Source organism: Salvelinus namaycush, chromosome 23 (assembly GCF_016432855.1).
Source record: "Salvelinus namaycush isolate Seneca chromosome 23, SaNama_1.0, whole genome shotgun sequence".
Lineage (NCBI taxonomy): Eukaryota > Metazoa > Chordata > Actinopteri > Salmoniformes > Salmonidae > Salvelinus > Salvelinus namaycush.
Window position 1 is genome coordinate 20,264,431 of NC_052329.1, and position 12,874 is coordinate 20,277,304.

The following is a 12,874-nucleotide window of genomic DNA, read 5'->3' on the forward strand; positions in this document are numbered from 1 at the left end:
GTCTCTAGAAACATCATTGAAACCAGGTGATGTCATCGCATATGTGGGTGGTGGAACTGAAAGGTTGGATAAGGTAAGGTATATCATAGTCATGATTTGGCCAAATTAACGACAAATCACGTTCATACAGTAATTTCAATCACAATACTCTATAATACTACTCATCTAAAGCTAATCTACACCCATTAAATGTAGCTTGCTGTTGTGTATTATTCAAGAATCACTCAGGCTTTTTGTCAACACTAGTACTATACAGTCTTGATTTGTTGTGCTAAACCGAGTTTATCAATGAGTTTGAATTATAATAATAGGCTACACAAAGGAGTTATGAGGTTAAACAGTTATTGAGCACAAGTGTCCACTATCGTGGTCATTTATTTTTTATTTGTGGTGGTAATAGCATTGGTACAAGACAGTGTATTCCTGGAAGAAATACACACTGGTGTGTGTGAAGAAGTGTAGAGGAACAGAGGCTCACAACAGTTCAATTAACTTCTTTTTATATATCATACATAAGACGGTCTTAATATAATACAAAGGGCATTGTCATATACACAGCAAAGTCTTGACTAGATCTTACAATCTGTGGATACATGGACTTATCCTTTTCTCCATGCTGTTCAGTTTTATAGTGCATGTACAAATTTTTTATAAAATGTGAAATCAAAAATTGAAGGAAAATATATTCAAATGAAAATCAGAGGACTTGGGCTTCTGTAGGGTGAGGATATGTCAACAAGTACTCAAACATTTGTGTGAAACCCACAAACATAACAGCCTTATTGAAAATGGAACCACTTTTTCCCCAACCATGTGCTTTTCATACAACCAAAAAGTAAAGTCTGTGGATGTACATGCACTTACAATATACCCTGTAAAAATTAAGGTTTGAAGATCTAGCTTTCCCTGTTTGATTCAAACCCTACCTCATAGTGTTGTCCTGATGTAGTCAAGTACCTCTGCCCAGAGGCCACGTTACACCACTGACTAAGAAAACTGAGATCTTGCCCACTGAACGGTCACCAAATTGACAAACATAATCAACATACCAGCAGGAGCAAGGTAGTGAGTTCTATACTTCCTTTATTAAAAAAATATAAATATATACATAAATTCTATTTCCACTATTAAAAAGGGGCTGCATTTCATGACAACTGCTCTAGATCAGAGGTCAATCAGCATGATCTGAAACAGGCTCACACTTAAGAGGTTTTTTAAATCTTTATTTTGGAATGTTTAGTACCAGTATGAGTGTCAGCAAAACCACTGGCAGTTTCTGAGTCTCAAAAATCATGGAGGGGTATGAAAAATGATTGTGATTATAACCTAAACATTCAGATAAAATTTAAATATCATTACAGGTAGCTTTACATTTGAGTTTGTGGTTATACCAAACATGATTTTCCCTCGTGATGGTCTCTCCCCTGAACTATGACAATAGAAGTGTCCTGCGGTCTGTGTGTAACTAAGAAGGCTGTTATGAGCAGGACTTTGGTCTTGTTACTTTCCAGAGTAAAATTTAAAAAAAAAAAAACATTAAAAAAAGCACTTCAAAATCCCTGATATAAAATAAAATGAACGAAAATGCCTCTACTAACGGTAGAGTTCTACAGACATGCATGTCTGCCAAAGTTGCACACATGCTCAGGACATTAGCAAGAGGGCTGACTGGTACCCTTCCCATTTGAATAGGACCAGGCTCACAAGGAGGTGCACTTCCAAATCACTTAGAAAATCATATTTACTGCAATTGTCTGTACACTGCCAGGGTAATGAGACTACAATAGTCTTGAGTTTTATGGCAGTAGCTAGCATGTTGCCAAATTATGTATGAAAGGCAGCAGAACCCTTTAAAATAGTATAATTGGGAGAAATGCAGAAATAGAATGCAGTGGTCTACGTTGAACCATCAGCTTTTAATTCTGCTACTCCGGAGCCTGCAGAGTAACTACCAATGTCTCTATACATACCAAGGTTAAAAGAGACTCCCCAAAATAATCTACCAATTAATATGGAAACAGGTTTGGGAAAAACATAGAAATCAAATCTGTTTAGAATATACGGTAGCTAACAGTTGTTGAACTTAACGGTTTCCAGTTTTGCTAAAGCAATATATTGCAGCGGTTTTGTATTGACGTTAAAATAAGATCTTGATAAACTGAGTCAAAAGTGGTGAACTGCTACATTATTGGTTACAGACACCTAATATGCTATAAAACTGATTTGGTATAAAAAAAAATATCCAAAGGGGAAATAAATTCTTGTAAAATTCACAGCATAATTTGAGGAGAAAGAAAGGCAGTCACTTAACATTTTTTCCCCTCTTCAGTTTCCGTGTTTAAGATGGAGACATTTGTGCAGGTGTTCAGATGAGGAACTACATGCAAACGGGGGAAAAAATGGAAAAAATTGATTTTTTTTTTTCACCACAAAATCCTTAAACTGTGAACAAGATTTGAAGGAAGTAATGTTTAGGAGATTGGTGTGTACAAGAAGACCCTGTAACGTGGGGCCCCATAGATGAGAAATCTTTGTAGAGAAAGGCCTCAAATCTTCATTCTTAAATGACCCTTTTCTATAATTTTTATTCTCCTTAAACAATTAAGGGCTGTCTACAGATAAAAATAGTGGAAAGCCATCTTAATTCAAATGATAATATCCAGCTCCGACCCATTCCAAGTCCATGAGTCGTAAGGCCAAAAGGTTATCTGAGAACCAGCCACTGACTGAACCAGTCTTCCTCACGCTGGGCCGGACCCTTTTCTTCTCCAGAGCCCATCTCTGCTCTCTCGTCTGTGCCAGGCCAGGGCCGGGACCAGCTCACCAGGGGGGCAGCACTCCCCCCCCGACATCTTTCACCTGCAGGGTATCCCCTCCACTGTCTGGGCCAGCGCACACTATAGGAACTCCACTGCTATGTGCTCCCCTCTCACAGAGTTACACAATACCGACAGACAACACGAAATATCACCGCAAACACTTTCCTCCTGGTCAAGCTAAAGGTTTTAAAAGCAGCTCTTCTGTGAAAATTCACTTTAAAAAAGGGTAAAACAATCTACAACCTGTGGAAGAAAAATGTCAGAAATTCCAGTTTGAAATAAGAGGATGTGTTAGCATTTCATTAGACAGCTACCTGTAAAACTGCTTCTAACTTCATCCCCAAATGCTCACCAGTAGATTTTGCCACCTAATACCAGATGGTGGTTATTTGTTACATGAATTTTGTGAAATGGTAGATGGATGCCTCAATTTTACTATGCTTATTCTGCAACATTATCATGTGCCTAATGATTGCAAAAAGAAAAATGACGGAAATCACATTCTTTTAACAAAGGTTTTTCTCTTTAGTAGCGGTTGAGTGATATCTCCCTTCTGACGTGAGCAGCTTTTGTTCGACACACCTGTTGTAAAAAACACCACCTTAAAAATGACGCACAGGGGGAACACACAGCCAAATGTCAGTGCAGTCACGAGCTGGCCATGGAACTCTGCTGCACACACACTCCAGTCATGGGAGACTCCTCCCGGTCCATGCCCTGCCTCAAGCCCAGGTGGCCCTCCGGTAGGTAGTGAGCCGGCCCCGTGTTTGTGCCCATGGGGTAAGCGGGGTGGGCAGCCATGCCTGTCTCCTGCCGGGGGTTCGAGAAGGCGCCCATCCCCATGCTCAGCCCGCCATGATGCCCAAAAGGCAGGTGGCGGAGCTGGTAGGCCTGGTTGCCGTGATTCCCAGTGGAAGAGGAAGATGTGGAGGAAGAGGAGGCAGAGGAAGACAGGGAGGTCATGGACAGATGGCCATGCACCACCTCCATGGAGTCTTGTGTGGAGGAGCTGTGTGTGGGGGAGGTGTAGTGCCGCGGGCGGGGCCGTGTGGCCATCACCTGCCCGTGGTGATGATGGGGGTGGGAGTGGGGGTGCAGGGCCTTGGGGTGCTGAGGGGGGACGTGGAAGGTGGTCTCCTGGACTGGGTGGGTCTCTCCGGTCACCGGCTCTGGTCCGACCCCACCTCCCCACACCAATGGGGGAGGGTAAGGCTTTCTTGCCTGTCAGTGCACCACAGAGAAATCAATTAATGTCTCTCGTACAAGCTCCGACTTTGCTGATCGCTACTTTGAGGAAAAATGTACTTACTATGACTGATGTGGTTGTCCCACCTAACTATCTTAAGATGAATGCACTAACTAAGTTGCACTGGATAAGAGCGTCTGCTAAATGACTAAAATATGAAATGCTCCTTGGAAAATGTTACAATTAAATTCCCAGTGCATTTAATTACACTTAAATAATATTGACTACATTAGGACTTACAACAGGTAGTCTATTGATTAATTAGCTTATTCAAATGAATGACAAAGACATGTCACCTGTGGACAGAGGGTGTCACCGTCGATGGCTGGCATTACTGCCCCAAAGTGCCCTCCACTGTGTAGGTGGTGATGGGTGGGGTCTGACCTCGCTCTACCACTGGTACTTGTCCCAGACGACCCTCCTGCAAGAGAAGAGGGCACAACTTCAGACTAAGTCCATCACACTCAAAGACAATGCAAAAATGACTGAACATAGAAAAGGTTGAAAATACTTTAAGCACCACCATCGGTTTGGTTTCCCACCAGTGCACTGAAAAGGGACAACTGAGACATGAGTCCACAACCGCAATATTCAGAGGAGAGATAGAGGGTCGATTGAGCCAGGGAGTGTTACCTGAGCTGGAGGAGGTGCTGGAGGTGGTTCCAGAGGACTGGGACTGCTCCAGCGCTGGGCTGGTAGACACACTGCTGCTCGTGTTGGTCCCCTCGTCTGCAGTCTTCTTGAAGAAGCTGTGCTGCAGGGCGTAGTAGGGCTGGATGCGGCTCTTGGGGTCATAGTCCAACATACGAAGGATCAGGTCCTTGAACTTCAAATAGTCAGCAACAGCATGGCCAGACTCCCCCGCCCGCCGGCCACCTGGACCACCGGCCTCTACACCCATGATGGAGTGGAGCTTCCGAGAGGCTGGAGGCTTATACTGCTCAGAGGAGAGACGAGGGGGAGACACAGGGAGGGGTTGTCAGGTACTTGAACCTGAATACACAACACTACCAAAAGCCAATGTTAGGACACCACATTGAGAAGGGAACTACAGCAGACTCACCCTTTTGCCATCTTTGGTCTTCTTAACACTCCATGTGCCATCCGATAGCTTCTCAAAGAACTTCCTGGCTTTTGGGGCTAGGTCCATAATGTGATTGGGGGGGATACCAAGAACTTCAACTATCTTATTCATCTGGTCCACCTGAGAATTATAGAACAGAACAAATATCGCCATGGATTAAATGTTAATTGCATGTATCAAATTTATTCACTCAAAGTTGGCTATATTTAAAACAACCTCCAGCTAGTCAGTCAAGCACACTGTACCTCGTTGGCTCCACTGAAGAGGGGCTCCCCAGTGTGCATCTCCACCAGGATGCAGCCAAGGGACCACATGTCGATGGCCAGGTCATAGGGCATGCCCAGCAGCACCTCTGGGGAGCGGTAAAAACGACTCTGAATGTACTGGTATATCTGAGGAAGGAGAAAGAGTCAACCACAACCCATTCTTATCAATATCATTATAGACATCAGCATTACAACAATCTTGAAAACAGAACATATGGCAGAGGTATACAGAATATACGCAAAAAATGAGACTTGTGCAAGATACAAGGTTAAACTCTTTTGGACCAAGACAATAAGTAGATTAGCATACCCTCTGTCCCAGTTGGCAGGAGCTGCCAAAGTCCACTATCTTGATGGCGCTCCTCTTGGGGTTGCACAGCAGGATGTTCTCTGGCTTCAGGTCACAGTGGATGATGCTGAGCTCGGGTGTGGCCAGGAACAGCAGCGCAGTGCAAAGCTGCTGAGCAAACTTCCTGGTCAGGTTGAGAGAGACACCACGGAAGTTGGTGTTTCGCAGCAGGTCGTACAGGTTGTATGAGAGCATCTCAAACACCAGGCAGAGGTGGTTCCGGAACATGAAGTGACGTTTCAGGTGAACTACATGACAGGAGAAATAGTGTGAGTCAGGTGTGGCTGATACACATTCAAGAGAGATTAGTTTAAAACATGACAGTGCGCCATAATGGCTTGTACAACAGAGAAGCACTAGAGTGCATTACCTATGTAGTATTTCATCTCAGTGTCATGTTTGTTCATGAGCTCTAGGAGGCGCACTTCAATCTGGGCTTGATTGAGAAAAGCTTTCTTGTTCTTGATGATCTTGATGGCAACCCACTCCTGCTCTACACGGTCATAAGCTTTTACAACCTACAGCAATCCAAAAGAGAGAAAAAACACCAACATATTTTCTTGTTGTTTTATTAAGCACTAGCTGCCCAAGTGCTCAAAATGAGAGCAACTTCCAAAGTTGATCATGGGAATAATCATTTATAAAAGTGTACCTGTCCAAATGACCCTTTGCCTATCAAGGAGTCAATCTCATAGCGGTCCATCCACTTCTCCCCATTCTTGACAATGTAATCGTAGTTGTCATCGTCGTAGCCATCATTGAAGACCTTCCTCTCTTTCTTGTGACTGGAGTCTTCACCCTGACCTGTTTGGTGCCGTCGCTTCTTTTTTGCATAATAGACCTAAAGTCCAGGAAAGAAACCAAATACAGACATGAGCTTATGTACTTCCTGATCTAACTGAGAATATGAAAAATATTCTAAACTTGCATTGTTTGTTACATCTGCAATTCAAACACTCAAATATGAAATTTTGTGACAATTGCAGTACATTGAACAGCAGAAACCAGTCTCACCTCATTGATCTGTTTATAGGTTTTGATAAGGTCTATAGAGAGCTTCCGCAGGGGAGCCAAAGTAGGGTCACGAAAGCACTGGGGCATGTGCCTCTGTAACAACAAATCACACACAAAAAAAAACATGATCTCTGACAACACAAAAAATATTTCTTACATTTTGCAATCGAAATGACAGGCTAGTTAAAGTTCTGATTTCTATTGTGCACGTGTGTGTATTAAAAAGTGTATGATTCTGTACATTTTTTAACGTTTGTGTCTGTAACAAATTGAAAGGTTTCTGTGTTGCTTGTATACCGGGTTGGCAGTGAGCTGTTGCGTTTGGTCGTTGTACGGTAGGACCGCAGCAGTTTGGTCAGTGCTCGGCTGGTGGCGGTCACTGTACTGCTGGTGCGTATGGGGCATTGGAGCAGCCATCTGAAGACCAGCAGCGTGGAAAGAAAAAGAGGGCGCAAGCCGGACGGACGAAGGTTTGCATGCTGAAGTCTCTCCTCCTGAAAGAAATCAACATTGACATGAATTAACACTGAAATTGTAAAAAAAATAATACATTATACAAACTTCCCCTGAAGTAGTGACAACTCAATAAAATTTTCCAGACTGATTTCTGTCAATGGAAGGTTTCCTGCCTTGACAAACTGATCTAAAATACCACTTCAAGAGGTCTAGAAGTGTAAGACACTTCAGCACACTGACCTTTAACCCTTACTATGCAGTATGAATCTCAATGATTATCTACAATTCTGAAATACGATGTTGATAAATTCAAACTTTTATTTATTTAACTAGGCAAGGGTGATATATTCTAACTAACATGTTACGGTCAGTGTAATTTACCTCATACATTGACATGAGTAGGAAGACATATAGGCCCATGAAATTACTGTTAAATAGTCCTATTAGTCAAATGATATGTTTGTTGTATTAGCTTCCATGAGGGCCTCTTTGTATCAAATGGAAGTTATTGGCTTATACTAGTAATAACACAAAATATCTGTGCCCTTGTACATTGTGTAAAGGCAACAAAAAAACAAAACAAAAAAACACACATACATATATACACACATAAAAACATGTTCATATGGTAAAGAAAATATAGGCATTTATATTTTCATTAGCCTTTTTGTGGAGGGGGTGCTGTAAAATATGTACTTTTAAATCAGGAATAAAAAGGAAATATCAATACACCCTGGGAAGTAAATCATCCTTCTCTTTATGTGAAAAGGAATCAGAAAATTATTACATAGCTTGTTCATCTATCAGCATCTCTCACCAGAAAACACAATTCACCAGCGCTACACAGTAACCACTATTCAGAATCCCAGCAACAGCACCTAATTAGCATAGCCTATCACCACAGAGATACAGCGTGATTTGGCAAGCCCATCAACGCACAGGCCAATCACAACGCAGTATGCAAATAACCTACTTTGTTGCCAGGGCAGAGCAGCTCCCATTTTCCAATGAGAAACCAAGAAATAAACAAGAAATAAAATTGAACTTTGGCACACTTAGAGGCCGCTTTCAGCACACTAGAGCCTGGCAGCAAAATAGCAGCACAGCCCAAAACCTGCACTCCATCTGAGAGCACTAGAGACAGAGCTGACCCAGCTGTGGAGGAACAAATATATCCAGAGAGATATTAGAAAATCCTTTGAAATAAAAATGTACAGTAGCTAGTGCAGGAGAATCCAGTTTAGAATTATACAATTGTAATATGCAATTTCTGACATGTCATACTTACAATAATAAAACATGTATTAGGTATAACTGATTGTGGGGGTGACCTCAGAATCTGACAAAAACTAATATGGTAGCCTATTCTAACCCTACTACTTAATCACGATAAGTAGTACAGTACTATACTTTATAAATTGTGACAAATGTATAATATTGTACATTTAATATTATATAGGCCTTTATATAATTATGTACTATTATTATATCTGGGGCTGGTCAGTTCACACTTGTCCTTTGTGTAATTGTTCAACAAAGCTTGCCAGTTGTTCGAGCATGCTTCCAAGCTCACTAAATGCAAAAGACTAGTCCAAGGATGACTGGCATTTCTTTCCTTCTTCTCCACTTTCTTGGCTGACATCTTGAGGTGCACCATGGTTCTATTTTAAACTTCACTCCATTTCATGTAATCCCAATTCCAAATTGTAAACTTAATAATGCAACCAAAATTCCAGGGAGAATGCACTGTAATGGTCGAGAGGAACACGACAAGGCAGTGGTAATCAAGAATTGAAAGAGACTGAATTTGAACATGTGGAAAGTCTAATAAATAATATAACTCTACTGTGACTGACATAATTTATGGTGGAAATGTCTTCATGTGCAATTTGCTTTGCACCGACAGACAACTGAAAGTTGTTTTTGAAGTAAGCAGGTAATTTATTTAATAATTGAAGCATTATGTTTCATGTATATTTCTGATTGACAAGATATGGTTAGGCTGTGGGGGGGAATTAAGAAGAGTGCCTCCTCCCCACGAAAGATAAAATATGTCAGTTATTGCAGCTAACCTGGATGCATCGTCTCCTGTAAAATTTCATATCATCCTGGAAGGAGAGTCCAGCAGCAAACCACAACCCACTATAAAGAACAAAAAGGAGATAAGTATCATTCATTGACTGTGCATTTTAGGTGGGATCTACTTTCCAAAAGAACAAAAACTTGACGGAAAAAAGAGGGAGGAAAAATACCAAAACATTGCAAAGGCAAGGGCAAAAAATTGAAACTACTGGATAGTAAAATGCACATATTTTGTAAATTTAGAAAACTATAATCACTCCAACAATCACCTTTTTCCAGTCAGTCTGGTTAATCTCAGTGAACCAATGATTCTCAACATGCCTAACACAAATAACCTTATAAATCTATGATGTATGAGGCTGTTGACTTTTTGCAAGAACAGTTCAGAAACATGGTTTCACACCAAAACAGGTGCCATCCGAACAAGCAGGTCAAATCAGCTTGACCATTGTTGTGACCTAGTAAAACTAGAGATCTCCTCTCAGAATGTCTTTAGTCATTGTCAAAGTTCTGGAGTTTCATTAACTTTATATACACATGTCATGAAGATGACCCGAATGACTCAACAGCAACTAGCTAATAAAATATTACATTATGTATAGACAGTGAGCTTAAGTAGTTTTAGTGTGGGAATGCGTGCTAAATATGATATGCAGTACAAGCCCACATTGCAACGCAAAAGTGTTTTGAACACAAACTGTACACCATTTAAATTATTCAGAACTGTGCATATAAAGTAAAGATAATGCTTCCAAATGCTTCCAACTGTACCACTAAGGATAACCAAGGTAATTGCTTGTGAAGCATAAACGATCGAAACATTCCGTTTTCAGGACCGTCTTCTGAACAGTTCCTTTCATGACTATTGAGTTTAAGCATGAACACAGGCCTATCTACATGGAAATAGTTTAATTTCGAATTTTAAGTGTTGTATGTAACTTCATATCTAACTGTCTACCCTATAACATTTTTTATTTATTAAAAATATTCAGTTTTGCTACATACTTGCACACTCAAAACGGCCTGTCATCAATTCAAAATAAGGAATTGTTAACTGTTAGCTAGCTACTCACAGGTGATGGAGTATTTCTCGCCATGGTTGGAATTTCGAAAGCAAATCATCAGTTTAGCCTTCTCGAGAGCAGTTGTCAGTGGCAGTCTGGCTTCGTCTACAATGACAAATACTACATAGCTAGCTTACTCAGTAGCTAACGTTACCCATCTAGCTTTGGTACGTTAAGGCAAGCAATCCGTTTCCTCTCGCCAGTGAGTGCAGTGACGATGTCTTCTGCGAGCGATCTGTATGGGCCTAACGTTAGCTTACTAGCCAGCTACGTTAGATGACCAGTTAGCGAGTTCGTTAACTAGCAAGCCAATAACGCTGGTTATGGGCCCTAATTGTTAACTGGCTAACGATCGTATATTCAAACGTTTGCTACCACGTTATCTTGCGCCCAACTTTCTAACAGGTTAACGTAAGCTAGCTACAGTAGTTAACGCGTCAGCTTTGCTTGCCCATAAATACTTAACGTTAGCTAGCTATGAACTTACGTTAACACTTTGACGTAACGTTAGCCGCTAGATAATATTAGCTAACGTTAGTTACAACTAAAGGACAATGCTGTTAGATTTTTTTAACTAACTAGCTAGGTTTAAAAAAATGTTAGGTGTAGCTAGATCCAGAGCGCTAACGTTAGCTAGCGAATCTGTACTGGCTAATGTTAGCAACATTCTTACGACATCCGGCCAATGCAATGGTTGCTGCTGATCGTTAGCTAGATGACCGTAAGTTACATTAGCTAATTACCACCCATGTAACGTTAGCTACCTTTTTTACACAACACACATAGTCAGCTTCATACACGGGCTCACCTCTGATGGCACGATCTTCATTTAAAGTCAATTAACCTGTATGGTAGGGCAACTTATCCAGCTTGAGCTTCTCCGCCCCCACTGTCGTCGGCTAAGTTAAGTCAGTCACAGTCAACCTAATTCCCGAAACGCGAAGGTGAAAAGTCTTCTCCACTGGCAAACCAAGTAAAAAAAAAATGGCCATCCAAGTAAAACTTCTTGACGATCAAATGCGTCCCCAACCAACAAAATTTGTTATCCACCCAACTTCGACTAGCATCAGCTGACGACTAGCGCCAGCTAGCTATCTAGTTGACTAAACAAACGTGGCTACTATTAACTAGCGACGGTTAGCCAGTTAGCTAACACGATTCTGTAGCTAGGAATTCAAACGCTAAATAAAAGGTAGCTACATTAAAATTGTTCCGTTTTCTTGCAAGCTCATCACGGGAAACACGGACGTAGGCAACCATAACGAAAAATAATGAAGACCCCAAAATATGAAACCAATATCATGCCCTAAGATACACGCTTATTTTGGACAAAAAAATGTATGTCAATTTTCACAAAATGGCGCGCGTCCCAAACCTGCGCAGTGAACCGGCCCGGTAGACCAGAAACACTGGCAACTATAAGTGCGGCTCCCACTAGATATATTTAAACTATGCTAAATCATTTGCCTTTTACTTGTCCTAATCCGATCCATTCGACGCATCGTTTTCAACACAAATGTCAATGGTATATCCAGTGATTGCATTATTCCGGCGGGAAGGGACAACATTTGAAAAGACCTTCTGACAAAATGGCGATTGCCTGAGTTGTTACTATGACAACTGTCAATCAATCTATCAAATCCCCGGATGAACCAATGGCGAGGACAATTCAACCATAGATTCAACGTTGTGTGCTGTCAATCAATCAGTAATTCTAATGAATAAATTGTCTCAATTTAATTATAACATTCTAAAGTAGAATACAATAATCTAGATAGGATTTCTAAATTCGAAAAAAATGCATGAATAGTTAGTTGTGTTGCAGGAATTTGCCAAACTTTATTGCATCCATGTTTGAGACAGTAATAAAACTGTATGACTGCAATAGCACATTTTCAGAAAATGAAATGCAAGACATACAGACCTAGTCTTTTTTACAGTCAGACTTGACATCATGATTCCTGAGTATAAACAAGCTGTGTGATATTGTTGCATAGAAGAACCCATCTGTAAAGTACATTCCTGATCAGGACAGCAGACTAGCTGTATAAAGGGCATCCACATTTTATTTATCTTTAGCCTATATTGTATGGCTGTCAGTTTAAAGGTTCTCTAAGGTTCTATGAACTCAGTTTTGCAAAACTTGACTCTTGACATGAATTTACTAGTAACATTTAACATGTGACAAGATATTCATAAATCAGATCAAACTACTGAAAGCAACCTGATTGAAATATCCAAGTGGGATCTTATTAGTAACATTTTTAATCTCTGAATGATGATGAAGCAAATCCTTGTGCTATGTTCTTTGGCCAATGGATGGCAGCATACATCCTTTCTATGTGCAGTTCTGGATTTCTGATTATCATGGTCCTGTGTGATTCTGAATTGACTTACCAGTGCCCTGCTATTAGTGTTGAGGAATGCCCAATAGTGGTCCAATTGTAAAATATGGATTTATGGATGATACGAATGAATAGCGACTGATTCTCTG

General features: G+C 40.8%; 1 protein-coding gene across 4 annotated transcripts; it reads right to left on the reverse strand.

Moving 5' to 3' along the window:
* Positions 1–483: 483 nt before the first annotated feature.
* Positions 484–11,954, reverse strand: LOC120018162 (dual specificity tyrosine-phosphorylation-regulated kinase 1A-like). Of its 4 annotated transcripts, none has more exons than XM_038961196.1 (12): positions 11,189–11,954; positions 9,307–9,376; positions 7,076–7,272; positions 6,779–6,871; positions 6,417–6,605; positions 6,135–6,282; positions 5,726–6,012; positions 5,395–5,541; positions 5,129–5,269; positions 4,699–5,002; positions 4,362–4,486; positions 484–4,040 (listed from the first exon to the last, which is right to left on the reverse strand). In XM_038961196.1, exons 2-12 carry the CDS (start codon positions 9,314–9,316, stop codon positions 3,468–3,470), a joined length of 2,214 nt encoding a protein of 737 aa, XP_038817124.1. In that variant the 5' UTR covers positions 9,317–9,376; positions 11,189–11,954; the 3' UTR covers positions 484–3,467. The 4 variants fall into 4 exon arrangements, with proteins under 4 accessions (XP_038817124.1, XP_038817125.1, XP_038817126.1 ...); XM_038961197.1 differs by lacking the exon at positions 11,189–11,954 and adding an exon at positions 10,390–11,035; XM_038961198.1 differs by lacking the exon at positions 9,307–9,376.
* Positions 11,955–12,874: the final 920 nt, after the last annotated feature.

What these genes read in the sequence shown, in the direction of transcription:
- LOC120018162 (XM_038961196.1), bottom strand. An exon ending in GCAAAGGGTCATTTGGACAG is followed by an intron (nt 6,283 to 6,416) that starts GTACACTTTTAT and finishes GGATTGCTGTAG; the next exon opens with GTTGTAAAAGCTTATGACCG. An exon ending in GTGACACCCTCTGTCCACAG is followed by an intron (nt 4,041 to 4,361) that starts GTGACATGTCTT and finishes GTGCACTGACAG; the next exon opens with GCAAGAAAGCCTTACCCTCC.